The sequence below is a fragment of the Mesitornis unicolor genome, unplaced genomic scaffold (assembly GCF_000695765.1).
Source record: "Mesitornis unicolor isolate BGI_N332 unplaced genomic scaffold, ASM69576v1 scaffold2509, whole genome shotgun sequence".
In the NCBI taxonomy this organism is placed as follows: domain Eukaryota; kingdom Metazoa; phylum Chordata; class Aves; order Mesitornithiformes; family Mesitornithidae; genus Mesitornis; species Mesitornis unicolor.
This window is the reverse complement of record NW_010207778.1, coordinates 66455-83138: the sequence shown is the minus strand read 5'-3', so window position 1 is coordinate 83138 and position 16684 is coordinate 66455. Positions and strand designations below refer to the sequence as shown.

General features: G+C 40.9%; 1 protein-coding gene across 8 annotated transcripts in view; it reads right to left on the bottom strand.

Moving 5' to 3' along the window:
* MBNL2 (muscleblind-like splicing regulator 2) overlaps positions 1–16684 on the bottom strand; it is a 74571-nt gene that overhangs the window by 28669 nt on the left and 29218 nt on the right. For 5 of the 8 annotated variants that reach the window (XM_010192222.1, XM_010192224.1, XM_010192226.1 and 2 more), the window contains exons 2-4: positions 7004–7168; positions 3720–3920; positions 2310–2573 (exon numbers count right to left, since the gene is read on the bottom strand). In XM_010192222.1, coding sequence (XP_010190524.1) covers positions 2310–2573; positions 3720–3920; positions 7004–7168 — 630 coding nt within the window. The remainder of the gene's footprint in view (positions 1–2309; positions 2574–3719; positions 3921–7003; positions 7169–16684) is intronic. The other 3 variants (XM_010192228.1, XM_010192229.1, XM_010192227.1) reach the window with 2 other exon arrangements.

The window sequence follows — 16684 nt, the reverse complement described above, 5'->3', positions numbered from 1 at the left end:
AGCTCCCCGAGTGCAATGATAGATGACACTGTCTTCTATGGTCTATAGCCTCTTTCACAATGTCTTTCCACTTTCTTCTTACTTCAAATCATGAGGTCACCTAAGCTATCTGTGTAAAAATTCCTAAACTTCAGTGTACAGAAATACAGAAAAGGCATTTTCTGCATGGTCCCAGGCTGCAGAATTCATTGACCTTCAATGGCCTCAGAAGCTCTGCCTACCCACGCTTTTGCTCTCCCCCTACCCACAACACTCACCTACACGAGCAACCTCTAGAGCAGAGCAAGGCAGCCAGCTCCCCAGCGAGGAAGGAAAACCTCTGGGACACAATTTCAACCTGAGAGCAGCCTGCAAGTGTACTCTACAGGGAAGCATTTGTATTTCTGCCTTACTTTTGCTCTCTAGAGCCTACTGAGTATTCTTGGCCATTTTTGGGTGGCGTTGCAGGCATGCGTCTTTTCTACCACTTTTTTGTTGCTACTGTCATTCAGGTGATTTTTCATTCAATTTATCTGACTGTTTCAAATCTATACTAAACAAAGAATGGCTAGACTGTAAAGAATCTTTTCTGTTTGGTAGTCTAAATATGCCATTAAAGTGTTTTGTACATATTTTTCTGCAAAGAGTTACTCTGAATTACAGGTCCCTGCCATCTTCTCCTGTGACATTAGAATGCTAACACTTCAATTCTGTGTTTCCAAAGATGCCTAATGTTGCTTTGAGTCTAGTGCAACTTCAATTACAGCTTATATAAAATCATGGGAGATATATCCAATCATTACTGAAGCACAAAAAAAATAACTTCCTCGTCTCTCTCCCTTCTTCTTTAGTATACTGCCTAGAAATGTTACATTCTCTAAATGGACAATAAATATTGCACAATAGAAGCTAATTAGAATAAAAAAAACAATCTCCTTTGCTTTAATTTCCAGATGGTATTCAATTTCTGCAAGCCCAGGAAAGTTTAACTAAAAATCATCCAGTTTGAAACAGAGACTGGGGAGAGCACAAGAGAAAGAACATGAAAACTTCAGAAATGTTGTTCTGTTTGGAGGTTTACTTTCTTGCATAGCTTATCCTTTGTCCTTTAAAAATCTGGTCTTTGCTAATTTGCTAAATACAATAGCTTGGGGTAGTTATATACTGTACTGTATTGTGTTGCTGGTAGGCTTTTTACCCAGAGAATAACTGTATTGTCTGTAGCTATTGTATGCACTGCCCACAAGTCCACAAACCACATCTGCTTAATTATTCGTCCACTGTCAGCAATGAGGACAATGATTCTTTGATTTGCTGCCAGCAATTCTGTCTCCCAAGTCAGACCCTGCATGCTCAATTTATTTAACTTTATCAATACCACTCTGTTTAAATTTATCAACTTTGCTGGTAGCAACTGTAAGAGAGGTCCAATACTGGCAAATGGATGGGTTGACTTGCCTGAACAGTTTTAAGTAAGAGCTTAAAATACCTGAAAACAGAAAGCCCTCAACCTCTTTTCTTCTGACTATAGTTACTTAGCTTTTTCTTAAAGATTCCCATTTCAGTTTGCTACTTTTTAACCCCATGATTCAAGTAACATGCCCATGACAGTGGGAAAGGCAAGAAAAGTCTCTAGACATAAGATTCATCCAACCGAAGTTCAAAAAGATACAGTCAATATTTTTTAGTCACCAGGGACAGATGTGTACCTATGGAGGGCAGTTCTTCCTCATCCTCAGACAGGCACTGGTGATAGATCAGATGAACACGCAGCTTTTTCTTCACTACCTATAAAGTGAGACCAAGGTGGCTAGGCTGGGCTCAGATAGTTACTGTCTGACACTGCCCTGGCGGGGTTACCTGAATCCTAGCACAAGTTTCCATTCTGAGGCAAAAGCTCTTTCTTTGCTTTTCTTCCTTTTCTTCCAAATTTCCACACGTATATCTGTCATCAAAGAGCTAAAACAGCATACATGCCCCTGTTTTCCAGAGGATATTGAGGCTTATCAGTTTTGTTTCTGTTTGGAAATACTAGGGTCAAATTTAACAGATAAACCAGGCAGAGAACAGAAGTGGTATAGAGTGTCATTTGCTTCACTGTCTTAGATAGAAATACAGCATTAAAATAAGGGCATAAAGAAAAAAGTGCTTCCTCCCATCAAGCAATAGTAATAACTGTATAAATTCTTATCTTTTACCAAAAGAACAAAAGAAAAACAAAGAGGCAAAAGAGAAAATAAAGTATAAGCAAACAGCATTAAATTGAAGCAAAATAGGCATCAAAGAGCTTCTGTCAAAAAAAAAAGGCAGCCATATAAGCCAGCACTTACCATCACAGTCGCAGCTGCCGCAGCTGCCTGGGCTGCCACCGCAGCCTGGTTGGCTTGGTGTTGCGCCGCTTTGATTTTGGCCTGCAAATGTGCAGGAGGGTGAAAATACTTGCATTTCTCCCTCATGCAACGACCTTTTATGTAATCCATACACACGGTTACGGTGTTGTCGTTTGTGTCAATCATTGTGCTGTCTGCCGGATGCGCAAAGCGGCAATCAGTCTCTCCACGCGCGCAGTTTCCCCGCTGGAACTCCCTGCACACCTACATGCAAAACAACACGCGTTGCGTGACACGAAAGGGCGGGGAGAGCCCCGCGCACCCCCAAAAGACAGACCTGCCACCTTCCCCAGGTAGTTCGACTTTGTCAGCTAATTTAATTTAATAAGCCCTTCTTCTGGGAGAGGGAAATGAATATATTTTAGCCTTACACACTTGGCTCCTCAGGTAGCTCTGTGGTACAGTGGCTAAATGAACCTGACATGCAAAAGCAGCTTTCCCAAATGCCTTTCCTTTTGCCTGTCAAGAAAACACCCAGTAAAGATACCTACTGAAGGAACTACCCTTGCAAAACTAGCTGAGGATCACAAAATATCCGGTCCCTTGCTGACTACACTTTATATTCCTGCAGGTTCACTGGCAGGGAAGCAGTTCCTCTTGCTGAGATCCAGGGAAGACATACACATCGGATGCACTGTATTTTTAATGCAGTCCACAAACAAAACTGAGAGTCTCCTTACAAATAATTTTCAAAAATGCCCAGAATGAACACGCTGAATTTTCTAAGAAGAAATGTGCTCTAGACACTAGTGCTTAGACTTTTGGGAAAGGACATTGATTTCTGCAAGAGCCATTTGGCCTTCTTGTGTACTTGGATCACAAATTCCGCTGAGCCCAGCCAAGCGGAGCTCCATCAGCACCAGGGAGGCTCTGCACACAGCTGGGGGCTTGCCCCAGGGTTGGTAGCATTCAACATTCCCATTTGTAGCTCAAGGCTGAAAGGCTATACAATTCCCCTAATATCGATCCATGAGGCTATAAAATTCCCCTAATATAAATGCATAAATACCGGGACAGAATTAATACTGCAATAAAAATGTGCTTGTTAGATATTTCATCAAGGCATACCTTTATAGGTGTGTATACTTGAGGTGTGTTGGCAGAGATGAACTTTAAAAAGATGAAAATTCATGTTGATGTCTATTTATTAAATTTGAGCAAACACACTACCTTAAAAATAACTGTTTAATTACCACTGCAAGCTTAGGAATCCTGCCTAGCTACAAGGTCTTTATTTGCAGCAACTACATTTAAGCATCGTTTCTAAAACAATAGGAGTTTTTCCCTCCAGGACCTTTCCCACAGCCTAACAGAGGATTGCATTTCTGGTCCTGGTGGTGTCTACAGTACCTCCAGTTTATCAGTCCTGAGGAGTTTCTGGGTAGCAGTTGAACCAGGGACTGAAACAGGCGGACTTCCAGGAACAATGACAGGCGGCGTGGGTAGGATCTCGGTCGGGACTAAGCCAACTCCTGGTGTTACTGGCGTTAGGTAAGGAGCAAAGCTAATAGCCGTGTTCGTTCCTATTGTGGGACCCACTGGAAACGTGGGCTGCAAAACGAAAACACAGACCGAGATGAAGGAAAAACAACCCCTTAATCAAGAGCTTATTAGTTGTCTTTTGCCTTGTGCTTTCTGGTACCAACTCATTTTCTTAATAAAGAAATTTCAAACAGCTGGCAAAACACACAGCACTCTCTTCTTTTAATCACGTAACACATTCCAGCGGCACTTTATAGCTCTACTATGGGAAAAGAGGCCGCCGATGCAAAGGAAGTTGTTCTTTGAACCTGAATCTCTATGGAGGTCCAGCTTACTTTGCAGGCTTATTTACACATCTAAAAGTAGAAATAACACGGACTTTATTGCTTTTTCTCTATATCGGTTTTCCTTGGGAAAACAGGCTATTTTTCAAAGTACCAGATTTCATGGATGAAGCATTATTAACTATATTAAAGCCGTATTTCTAATAGGAGTACATATAATGAGCTCTCTGGCATGTAACTTCCATCTGTTTGCATGCTGTATTTTGCCACCTTCTGCAATTATATGTTACCATGGCTCACACATCAGAAAACCTCACCTTTGCTAATGTTTGTGTGCTCAGCTGTCACCAGTGGCAAGCAGAATAAATATTATAATCTCAGCTGGACATAATATTTAGAAAGGGATTATTCAGGCTTAGCTAGAGTTCATCTTACAGAAAAAAATGTGATTGGAAGGAATGATATGGCTCTAAAAAATATGTTTCATGCCTTCCTGCAGCAAGTTAGTGAAGTCATGACCAGAAGAAAGAGCACTTGTGTGATGCTAAAACGCAGCCTTACCAAGGCAGAATGGTGGGTTTGTTACCACCGGCTCCATGGGCAGTGGAGGCACAACATCACCATGGTCAGACCATGGCCAGACCTGGAAAGTGCTTTATTTCTGCAGAGCTGACGTTTACTCCAGAGAGTGAGGCTATAATTACCAACAAGATAAAACTATGCAGAAAAACAGGACACATCCCAGACTAGCATTGTCAGAAATTAAGTTTCCAAATAAGCCGGCAGCTAGAAATGAACCTCACAAGAGCAGAACTTGAGGGAAGGACTTAAAAACCTGCAACTAAGGAGGAGGGTCTTTCTCATCAAGGTGGCCTGCATGGTCTCTGTTGGAGAAGAGATGCCAGCCATGAATAGTATGTAGAAAATATGCAAGAGAAAGCACAGGAATGAGAAGGTTTATTTCTGGTTTGTGATCTCTTTTTTTGTCTTTGGAATCAATTACTAAATTATAAATGAATGTGAGTTAGTACCAAGAAAATGCTTTGAGCAGCAGATCAGCCAGGATACCCAGCTGCATGGAAATGGCATTTACCTGCTCTGAGAGTTAAAAGGGAATAATGCTCTGTTTTTATCAGAGATCCAAGCTGCTTGAAATCAAACAGCACAGTTTATATGTCAAGTGCAGGCTAAATTCTTTAAAGCATAATAATGAGCATTTATACGAAACAACAGTTCAACTATGTTGGGGACAATGCATGTTATGTAAAATATAAATAACAGCTTTGTATGAGATATAACTTTAAGAATAAATGCACATGCCAAATGACCTCTGTGGAATTTTCTTTCACTTTTTATCCATTTGGTCACGGCTGAGTCATCTTAATCTGCCAATTTATGCGAGTCAGAGAAATAAAACCCAGTACTTTTAACCCTGCAATCTGTATAGAAGGCATTACATCACTGAAACTGTAAAGTTCGAATGATGAAATGGGTGAGTAGAAAAAAGTACAATTTTGCCACTTCAATGTTTTTGTAATACTAAGAGACTTAGTACTTCATGTACTTCTAATACTAATTACTTTATTACTTTTAATACTAAGATCTACTATGTCATGAAAAATTTTTCTGGTGAAAATTCAAGCAGTAAAAAACTAGGAAATATCAAAACACATTATGCCAATACACCAAGATACATTTCGATGAACGTGTACCAGAAATTCAGGGAATCCTGACACCCAATTTTTGTTCATCCCTCCCACCTTACAGCAGATATTTCAAGTGTAAAACCACACTGGAAAAGGAGTGAGCTTCCTGTGACCAAATACAGATGTCTTCCTCTGAGCTGCTTACACTTGGCTCCTGTGACAGCCCGCGGAAAGACAAAGGCACTTAAAAACCTAAATAATCTAATCCGAATGCAGACGTCTGAAACAAGCCAAGCGAATGCTAATTAGAAGTGCCTATTTATTTCCATAAACTATAAATGGACCCAGGGAGCCCAGTGCAGAAGCCGATGCCAACACTCAGATGCCTCAAGTTAGAGAAAGAAATCCCACTCCAGTGCCTTACACTAGGCATTTGGATTCAGAAAACATCATTAGCAGCCATGTGTGAAAAGTTTTCATTCAGATTACTTGCTTAACCATGCTTTGGAAGTCTGGTACAGTGAGGATATCAAATGCAATTTAAGCCCAGAGCAACTGATCATTTTAACGGATATCCAAATACGCTGCTCATGCCTGCAAGACTCTAGTTTTATGTTGCCTTCTGGATTTGAAGCGTCCCAGGCACCATACACATTACCTTATGATAAAATGCCGAGTTGGTAAAGTGCATGCATCAGCAGCCCTCTGCCTTATTCTGGGACATTTCAGATTTCAAGAGAGTAAGAAAATGCTACGTAGAACGACATTAACCTTTGTTCCTGGTACTGGGATTAAATACTATTTAAAGCCATTCGAACCCATAGACTCCTGAGAAACTTTGCATTTACACTCAAATAGCTTACTAGCAAATAATAATAATAATAATAATAATAATTTTTATTTTTTTTTCCACCTCCTGAAGGACTATAGGTAAAAACCTTGTAAATTTAAGACTAAATCTGATGTGAACTGATTGAAGGAAAAAAAAAAAAGAGATGAAAAAAACAGTAAATTAGTCTGGGATAAAAAAAATATATCAAATCTATACCAACATTCCATTATACTTTCAAATGCAAATATAAATTAACATACCTTGGCAATTCCTTAAGTCAACAGATGGGGACTATCTTTATTGCTTCTAATTTAGAAAACTTTTGCAGGTCAATATAGTCTTCTGCTTCAACTTTACTTACCAATAACACCATCAGAGAAATATACTTACCACTGGCTGTAGTGGTGTCCCTGGAAACATGAACTGCATTTGCTGAGCAAGCATCGCTGCTGCAGTTTTTTGTTGGATTAAGTTGTTCCTGCCATTGATTTCCAGTTGGGTTTTCAAATGTGTCGGTGGATGAAGGTACTTGCAGTTCTCCCTTGTACAGCGACCCTGGGAAAAGAAGTCACACTAATTGGTCTGCTGCTTTTGATGATGGTTTAATGCCTCCCAGCAAAATATTACACCATAAACTAAGCAAGAATTAATGAAATACAGGGTGTTTCCTGGGAACTATGTAGCAGGCTGGGAGGAGCTGATGGCCTTGAGCTCTTCCTCAGCCCACTGCCTCTGATTGATCACTACGGCTTATTAGCCATGAAAAGAAAATAAAAAAGACTTTGAAACAGCATTTTTGTTGTTAAGTACAGATCACTGCTATACAATTAATACTCATTCTGAGTATAATCCAGACTGCCTGAACTACCCCTCATGGTAACTTGGCTAGAATATCTGGTGTTGCCATAACATAAATGTTTTTTATAAATGACATTACATTAGGAATAACAAATTGAAACCTTCTTTAAGAAAAATGCAGTTTTTAAGCACATTATATTAAAAAATAATTGTGTCTCCATAGCAGTAAGGATCTGAAGTGGCCACTTTCTGCTTGTGTTCTCTTGTACATTCACTCTTATCACAGTTCACTGCCTTCTGGCCTCTTGTTTTTGCTACATCAGCACAACTTTGAACCATTTCCATTCAAGTATAAAAGAACAGAAGTCAAGCTGGTACTTTCACAGCCTAAATTTAGAAGCAGTGCGTGGAGTAAAATCTAAAGGTACACAGCAAAAGGAGAGCTCCCAATCAACCTGAAAGCAGGAGGTTTTCGACAGTCACAAAACAAGAAAACACGATAAAAATATGAGTGGGCAGTCACCTTCAGGGTGGCTTGTTTTGGAGGAGATGGACAAGGAGCATGCTTCTACAAGCAGTGCACACTGACCAAACCGTAGGTAGCTATGTTTTCCCCCAGAGAAGGAAATTGTAGGCTGCACCAGCAGGTTGTGCAGCTGCAGGGCAGGACCTGCTGAGAGCAGAGGCTCCTCGATGACACAGTGCACAAAGAGTCACAAAATTTTAAGAGGTGTGACCAGAGGACCTAGGGCATTAGTCAAACTGCACTTGACACACTCAACTTGTAGAAGGTATTCAGATGTTTCTAAAAAGTGCTTTTTAAACTTTCCATTCACTGGTATAAGGGCTTTACAATTCATAGACAAGCAGGAATATCCTCCTATAGCCAAGAAAACACGAAGATCCCTGTGCAAGAACATCACTCAGTATGCAGGTACACTGACTCTGTGTTTGCATACGCGCGCGCACACACACTGCTACAAAACCTTCACTGTGCTTCAAATGACCCACAACAATGTTAATGTCACACTTTTTACTCAATTTTACTGAAATGCTGCTGATTCTGCCTCTAATCTGCTATGAGGATGCAATAACTACCTACACGGGAGTAAGTTAAATATGTCCAGAGAGGTTCTCCTGCACCAAGGCTGATGGGAATGCAAACACCTATTTCCACACTATTAAAATACTGAGATGAGCCCTTATTTGAACTGTGCCTGTGCTTGGGAGCACACTAAATGGCAGAGGCCAGAAGAGTTCAGGAAAGCTAAAAATTTAAGAAAAAAAACCCTGGTCCTGGCTTTCAGGAGTATGTCTTGGTGCTGGTTAAACCTGCTAGTACAGATGCAGCCATTTTCAGGACATTTCAGCCTTCTTTCTGACTTGTGTTGTGCAAGTCACTAATTCTGTCCGGTTTAATGAAGTACACAAAAGGAGCATTACTTTGTCAGCTGGTATGAGCAGAACCAGAAATAGTCATGATTTGATGGATACAGAAGGCTGGCTCTTCCATTTGGGGGGAAAAGGCCTTCATAATGTTAAATCAGAGCATGCTTAATGCAGGCAATCCACACAGCATACATACGCTTTTGTGATGGCTGATGAGACACTTTCAACTGAGACCTATTTAACCTTAAACTATTTTGTATATGAATGGTTCATACAACACATCTGAATATTAAAACCAGCAAAATCAAATCAAACGACTCCACCTGAAGGAAGTATCTACCTATGGAAACAAAAATGCTCCTCAAATAAGTACTGAGAGTAACTCTCAACAACAGTGGCTTTTGAAGCACGTTAAGCCTGAAGAGTGCCTGCAGCCAGCCCTCCACTCCTACCTCTGAAAGCACAAGGCGACCATATGCCATCGCTTCCAGCTCTGCAAAGCAACCCACAATGCACAAAAGATTGGTTATTTCAGAAAACTTTCCAAAATAATCCAACCATACAAAAATGTACTGTCCTCTCTAAACTTATTCATGTCTGAGCCTCATTTACTAGTTTTTTGAGCCCCTGGTTAGCAACGAACATACTATAAAAGAGTTGTGTGGCCCCGTCACGCTACTACAGAAAGCACTGTAAACAGATCAAGCCTTGTTGAAATGAAATGACCCAAAATAAACCACAGCGGAATGAGCACTGAAAATAGTGAGCGGATTAATCCAGCCCCAGCTACCAAAATTAAATAAATTCTGAGGCCGGCTTTCACTTTTTGGACCTACAATGGTTAAGGGGAAAACGCCGGTAACCAACTGTTCATTCATTTTTTAACAAGCGTCCCATGTCCCTGTGAACTCCTGATGAGTTTCAGAGAGGAACCGGGCAGATTCCCAACTATCAATCAGTGTAGGAACAGAAATTCAACCTTGTGGTGTCATCTCAGTCATATGAGAACCTGGATTTTTTCGCTTATTAAAAAGTCAAATAAGAAATCCAACTGAGATGATAGCACACATTAACCAAACAGAACAGACCACTGCACACAACATGCAGGAGCATTCAACAAGTTGGGTCAATATCTACAATAAGAGCCCACTTTGGATTCTTGCAAAAAAACCTACTATGCTACTGGGCCACCTGTCTCTGTAACAAATACAGAGACAAAACTGACTGTTTTAACTTTAGGGTGCACCAAACCTCTGGTGCAAGGCTTGGTTCATCACAGCTCTTAAAACCACAGCAGTGACGAGCTGCTCCACAGACATTTGGTCTCCCCTGGCACACAGCAGGGTGAACTCTGCCAGCAGGATGAGGCAGGCAGCAGGGAAAATTGCTTCATACAACTTTTAACCTGCTCCCACATGTGAGTCAGAGTCCTGAAACTGAGAGGGCAGACAGGTCGGCTTGAAACTTGGTCTCTAGAAACTCCTCTCACCTGTGAAGTGAAGGTTATCAACAAGCATATCGTAAGCTGTTGTGTGAGTTCACTCGGAAAAAACAACTTTCAATGAGCCCTCTCTTTATCTGCAACGGATAGTAGCAATGAACAGACATCAGATTAAATTCCCAGCTCTCTGTTACTCCCCTCATCCTGCAAGGATGGTACCTACACCTCTGACCTTTCATTTCTCTGCCTTTGTCCTCTACAACCAGCATAGCCTAAACCATAGGGCCACATTTTAGGCAGGTAATGGAAAGTTTTAGCAGGAAAACTACTTTTCTATTGCTAATTATCCAGACCAGGAACTTGCTGAGGCTTGTGCTGGGGGCGTGCCATAGGCTTTGTTCCAAAAAGAAGTGGGAGAGGAAAAGGGTTCACCAAGGAGCTGGGAACTCATAGGACTCCTGTGCTCACCACCCAGGCGCAATGGTCTTGGGAGCTGCCACCTGACTGGCTTAACACCAAAACCACATCCCTTAATGAGTCATGTCACACCACTGACTTTTTAAAAAATACAAAATATTTCCCTATTAAGAACAATAGGTAGTTTGCCTAAAATCAATGGCACAAGACAGCCGACTGACTGGAGTATATTAAGAAACTAGGTATGTGCCAAGAAGTATCATTTGAAAATAACCAAAACAGGGTGAGTACAGAAGTAACACCCTGTAACTCCGCATACTAAAATACTAAGAAACCAGTTCCTGTCCTACAAGTTGCACAGCCACATCTCTATATTGAATATTTTATAAATCTACAGATTTCTTCAGTATTTTACTCTTGCTCTAACAGTAACAACAATAATAATAATTCATCCAGGCCCAGGATGTGAATTGCTTATGCATAATAATGAGTTTGTTTTTACTGACTAAAATGACCTTTATCTTTCATAACAATAAGATGTTAAAATAAAAAAAAAAAGGCTAACTCATGTTTCTTTTACATCTTAAGCCAAGAACGAAGAATCAACTAAAGCATTCAAAGCCATTTCACTCAGGTACTGAATTATGCTTTTAAGATGGGGGTCAATACATATTTTTAGCATGCTTATCATAAAATCCCACCAGTAAATTTAACAGCCCCAATCTATAAAACTCAATCCAAAACTGCTGAAAGAGTTTTCCGCAGCACAATCTGGTGTAATTTGGCACCATTTGGCAAAAGGAGAGGCTATTTCAGACTCAGATTGGAAAGGCCTTGAGAGGTCCCCAGTCCAAGCTGCTCAGAGCAGGCCCAGCCCCGAGGTCAGACCAGGTTATTCCAGCCAAGTCTTGGAAACCTCCACAGATAGAGCCTGCACAGCCTCTCTGAGCAATCTGGTCTACTGCTTGGCTGTCCTCAGGACTAAGATTAATTTCTCTATATTCAGTCTGAAACCGTCTAGTTTCGGCTTACACCAGCTCCCTCGTGTCCTCCCACCAGGCACAGCTGTGAGGAGCTGGGCCACACCTTTGGACAACCTCCTTGTGCTTGAAGGCTGCCCTTACAGGAAGAGCATCACCATGCAATGTTGTCATCTGTTAGTGTGCCTGTCTCCAGTTTGAACCCTGAGGGATACATGTTAGGTTTTTTAAAACCATACCAGCTAAATAAAGACTCCTGCTACGTTTTACCTCATACTTTGGGAAGGCAGCAGCCATGGTTACTTGCCATCCTACCAAAGCAGCAGTGTTATCCATCATCAAACCAATCAAATTATTTATATTTTCCTTACACAGTCAAAATGGGGAAGACGAGCTTGAGGCTGAGCATACAAATCCAAAGTTAACTGAGGCAATTTACTGATACTATTAGTGGGAAATAACAGAGCATGCCTCCCCCCACCTCACAGCATAGCCTCACATCTGACATGGGATACCCCACCACATTTAAAAGTCAAGATACCACATGAGGAGCAGAAACAGGGAGGCCTGCTCCCTTGCAGACATTTGCCCCTTGTTCCTAACCTTGCTCCCCAGGGTGCTTCCAGCTCCACCCACCCACCTCTGTTCTCTCTGAACTCTCAGCTTCTTCGTGTACCCCACCTTCCTCTTCCCTCCTCCCCCAGAACAGCCACCCACCTCTCCTAACTATAGCCTAGGAAACAACTCACATGATAAATATAACTTGCTCAAGCAGCGCATGTCCTGAAGGGCCAGCCAAAATGTGCACGTGGCTGGCAGACCCTGCTCAGGAGCAGCTCAATGCACGCTCTAGCCTTTTCCTTAACAGGGTAGAAATGTGGATCTCTTCTGCCCAGACACTGATTTTTGCATAGTCAGTAAGAACTCTGCGATATGTCTTCGAGATGTCTGCTTCTAGCAACTTGGCTTGAAATGGGCCAGGGTGTTCAAAAGTTGGGTGTTCAAAAGTTATTAGGGTGAGGGGATGATGCTGGCAAAAATATGGATAGTGCAATTATGCAAATTCTGTTTCCTTAAGAAAACAAGCTAAAACTAACAAATGCAGATGAAATGGTATGATCTCTCAGGATTAAATATGCAGTCTTATGGAAAAAACAGTGTATGACTTTCAAGACACAAATTATTTTAGAAGGGATCTGAGCAACTGGTTCTACAAGGGCAAAAATATTTTCTGGTTTCCACGTAGATGCTCTGAGATCCAAACACTTGCTAGATTTAGAAAAAACACACCAAAAATATTTTTTTTTTGAAGAGTAATAATCACCTGATGCCACAACCACCTCTCTTACTAGAAAAAAATAAATTGCAACCTTCTGTATCATGCAGCTTCAGCAAACTTGCACATGCTTGTAAAAGATCAGATCACATTTTAATAAATTAACGCACTTGCAACCGTGGGCATGCTAGCTAGCTAGACATCACCTGCTCAATATTGATATTGGATACCTGGGGCTATTACATACTGTTCAAACCTTGGCAGAGTGAGAGCCAGCACAAGCTGCTGTCCAGAGCGGTGGCAGCAGGCAGCGAGAATAGCCTCAGAGACAGCAGAGTCAGCAGCTGTGGAGGTACCTAAGCCGTAAATACTCCTCTGGGAGAGTTTCTGACAACGGCAGAAACTGCTGCTTCTCCTTTGGGATTCCTCCTTGCCAGCCCCTCAGCAAATTCTGGTTGAGAACATGTGTGGCCTCACTCAATCAATTTAACAATTTTGCCATTGCATAAATCAGGAACTTCTCAATTCCAATAATCCAGGGCTGCCTGGGGCTAAAAATAGACCCAGTCAATAGGAGGGCAGGGTATTTTGAGATACTTAAGCTTCTGCTCCTGACCACAGACAGCCACACTAACTCTTCCACCCCAAAACATCCAGTTCAAATGTTATTTTTCAAATGTATAAATAACAAAAAGGGGGAAAATACCTAAATAAAATACCGACTGTGTATTCATATGCAGAGAGTAATGATTTCTCTTGTTCAACAAGACTTGCATTTATGCATTTCCCTATATATTTTGGTACACAAGAGCTCAATCACCAACAAAGAAACCCAGTTTGGACTGAGTTAAAAAGTATTTTCCATCTAGCATCACAATGCGGGAATTCAGTTTTCCTATAGCAGGTCTGTCTGCTTCCTAACTTCTCTCAGAAAGTAAAAAACCAGATACCACACCTCCATGGAAGTATTCCCTCTGCCCCTGCCGTGAATATGTACCACCTCGCACAACCTGTACAACTACACACGCCTGCAGAGTTAAGCATATGTGCAAGGTCTTAGGGGATTTAGTTAAGCCTTAAAAAGGACTAGTCATAGATTTTTAAAAATGTAACTTAGCATTTTACTTCTTCCTTAAGGTATACAAAAGCGCTTCAAACACTTTTTGAATTTTGCATAATTTCACATCTTGAGGGTGTTGACTTGCAAATATGCAGGCTTATGAAACACGATTCCTTTAGTCTAAGTAGAATCATACCTAATTTTATATGAAGAAATGGAGATCAGAATAAGATCCCCCATCTTGAAAATGAGACATACTTGAACTATTTGAGAAAAAAAAACCAATAATCCCAAAAGGACCAAACTGTACTGGTAACATAAATATAAAATTTTTGATGGAGAGTTCAAATGCCTCAAACTTCACTTGTTGCCATACGCCCTACCAGCACAAAGACCTAAAGGAAAAAATATATTTTAAAAAAACTACAAGCATCTCTTATATTATACTTGAAATAGTTCCGCTGTTGGATCTGTTTTCCTAGGGGTGGGGGGAGAAATCCAAACAACTAAATACCCCCAAACAAACACAAAACCACCAACAAAAACAACTTAGAAACTCCGCTGAGAAATTAATTCTGTATTTCTAAAGCCACCTTGCAAGTCCACCCACCAAAGTTAGTGAGTGTGCATACATATTTATACGCACCTACACACTTCCGCTTCAAGAAAAAGTAGAAGGCAAATTCATTCTCTAAAGTAGAAAAGAAGGCAAGAAATTCTCAGGTGACTTCAGCTTGATTCTGTTTCCAACGAGCTAAGAAAAGCCATTAGCTGCTCTTCTAATGACGTCAATTATTTGAAAGAAACTAAAAGGTGGTAAAATAAAAATGTTCACTTTATTCATGAAGTTGGAGAACAAGACCTGCCTGTACCTGATATAAAAAGCAGAAAAAATATTGAAGAAAAATGGAAGTCTTACAAACTGATGGAATGTCTACATGATATAGAGCCTTAATGCTAAAGACTTCATCGGAGATATTTATTTAAATGGAAAAAGACAAAATGTTCTACTGAAGAGCATATTTGCAATGCACAAAGAGCTCCAAGTCTCTCAAGATGCTCTTTCAAACAAATGTTGAGAAGGACAGCTATAGAGAATGGTTCAATAATCTGCCTTGCAATATCAAGGGAAGTGTACTCAGGATTAAATCACTCAGAAGAGAAAGAACTCAAGCAGATATTGCAGATGCCAAGAAAAAGATAATGCTTATGAAACTGTAAGTCGTTTGACAAACATCCTTGAAGTTACTCTAACAAACAAGGCAAAAAAAAATCAAAGAAACAACAGTTTAAACTAATATAAATTTATTTTATTGCTATGTTTACTGCCTCAAAAATAATTTGAGAATAATAGGGCAATAAAGATGATTTCTTTGTCAATTAAACAGCTCCTTTTTATTTTCCCTTTCTGCCCCCTCATTGGCACTCAAAACCTAAACCAGTTATTTTTATCTTAGCTTTACATTTGGGTACCAGCGTTGATGAACAGATCACAAGCAACCGTGGACAACCCTTGAAATAAATCTTCACTCTAATGCATGCAAGCAACTCACATGCAACGAAACGCAGCCAATGCGTAGCATAGGGGAAGCTCCCTACAGAGCAAACATAAAGAAAGCAGAGGGAAACGTAACCTCATTTAGTTGCAGCTCCTCAAATGTCTGATTTCTATTACATGGGTGATGAGACTCTTCACAAGGCTCAAAGCGACCTTGCACAGGGCTCTAACAAACATTGGGCTCCTCCCATGGAAGGATGAGACGCAGCCTGCAACACGACTCAAGATGAGTTGCAATAGCAGAGTGGGGATTTAAGCCCCTCAACGCTGCCCATTCGGAGAAGTCAAAATACTTGTAGATTCCTGCCTTGTAGAAAAAAATAAGTCTAAATCCTTTCTTGAGTCTCACGATAGAGCATTACACGCAGTTAACTGATGGCTGGGCAGCTTTAACGCACCCACTCATCACAAGGATTTTCGTGGAAGTCAGAAACCTGTAAATTGCAGGTGGGACCATGTGGTAACTCAAGGTGATGTGGGGTTTTTTGCTGGTAAACAGCATACTCCACCATTAAGATTAACTGAACTGAACTGTAAGAGAAGAGGATAAGAGCTTGAAAAGAGGCAATTTTCTTCAACTTTTCTCAATCTCTCAAGAGCAGACAAAAATAGCCATTCCAGAAGTAATGCCAGTGAAAGAAGGAAAGTTGTTTGACTGCAGGTCAACTGGCAAGAGAAAAGGCAATAGCGGTGTAGCAGAATAACAGCAAATGATCAAGCAAGAAGATGGGCATGGCACCTTCTCCTGATGTACCTCTTTTCTCACCTCCTTCACAATTCCCATAAAAGCCTTCAGGCAGATGTATGCTGACTTTAATGCAAGCTTGTTCATATTAACAGGACTGAGATTAAACTCCCTTTGTTGGGAAACACCACTTTGCAGTGGAAAGATAAGCTAAGATAACTGCAGAACTGACAGTCAAGCCCTGAGACACCTTATTTCTCTCTCAGTGGCCTGTGAAGGAAAGTCACCATGTCTCAGCACATGGACTACACCCTCCAATGCCCATACCACACATCCTCAAGTGTAACCAGGTTAGAAAAGAATGAGCGAGTAGTGAGGACAACTTTTTGCTGCTGGGATGCCCGTGAGCCTAAATGGTGAGCAGCTCAGCAAGGACCAGGCAATGGGCTTGTACGCTGGCAATGGTT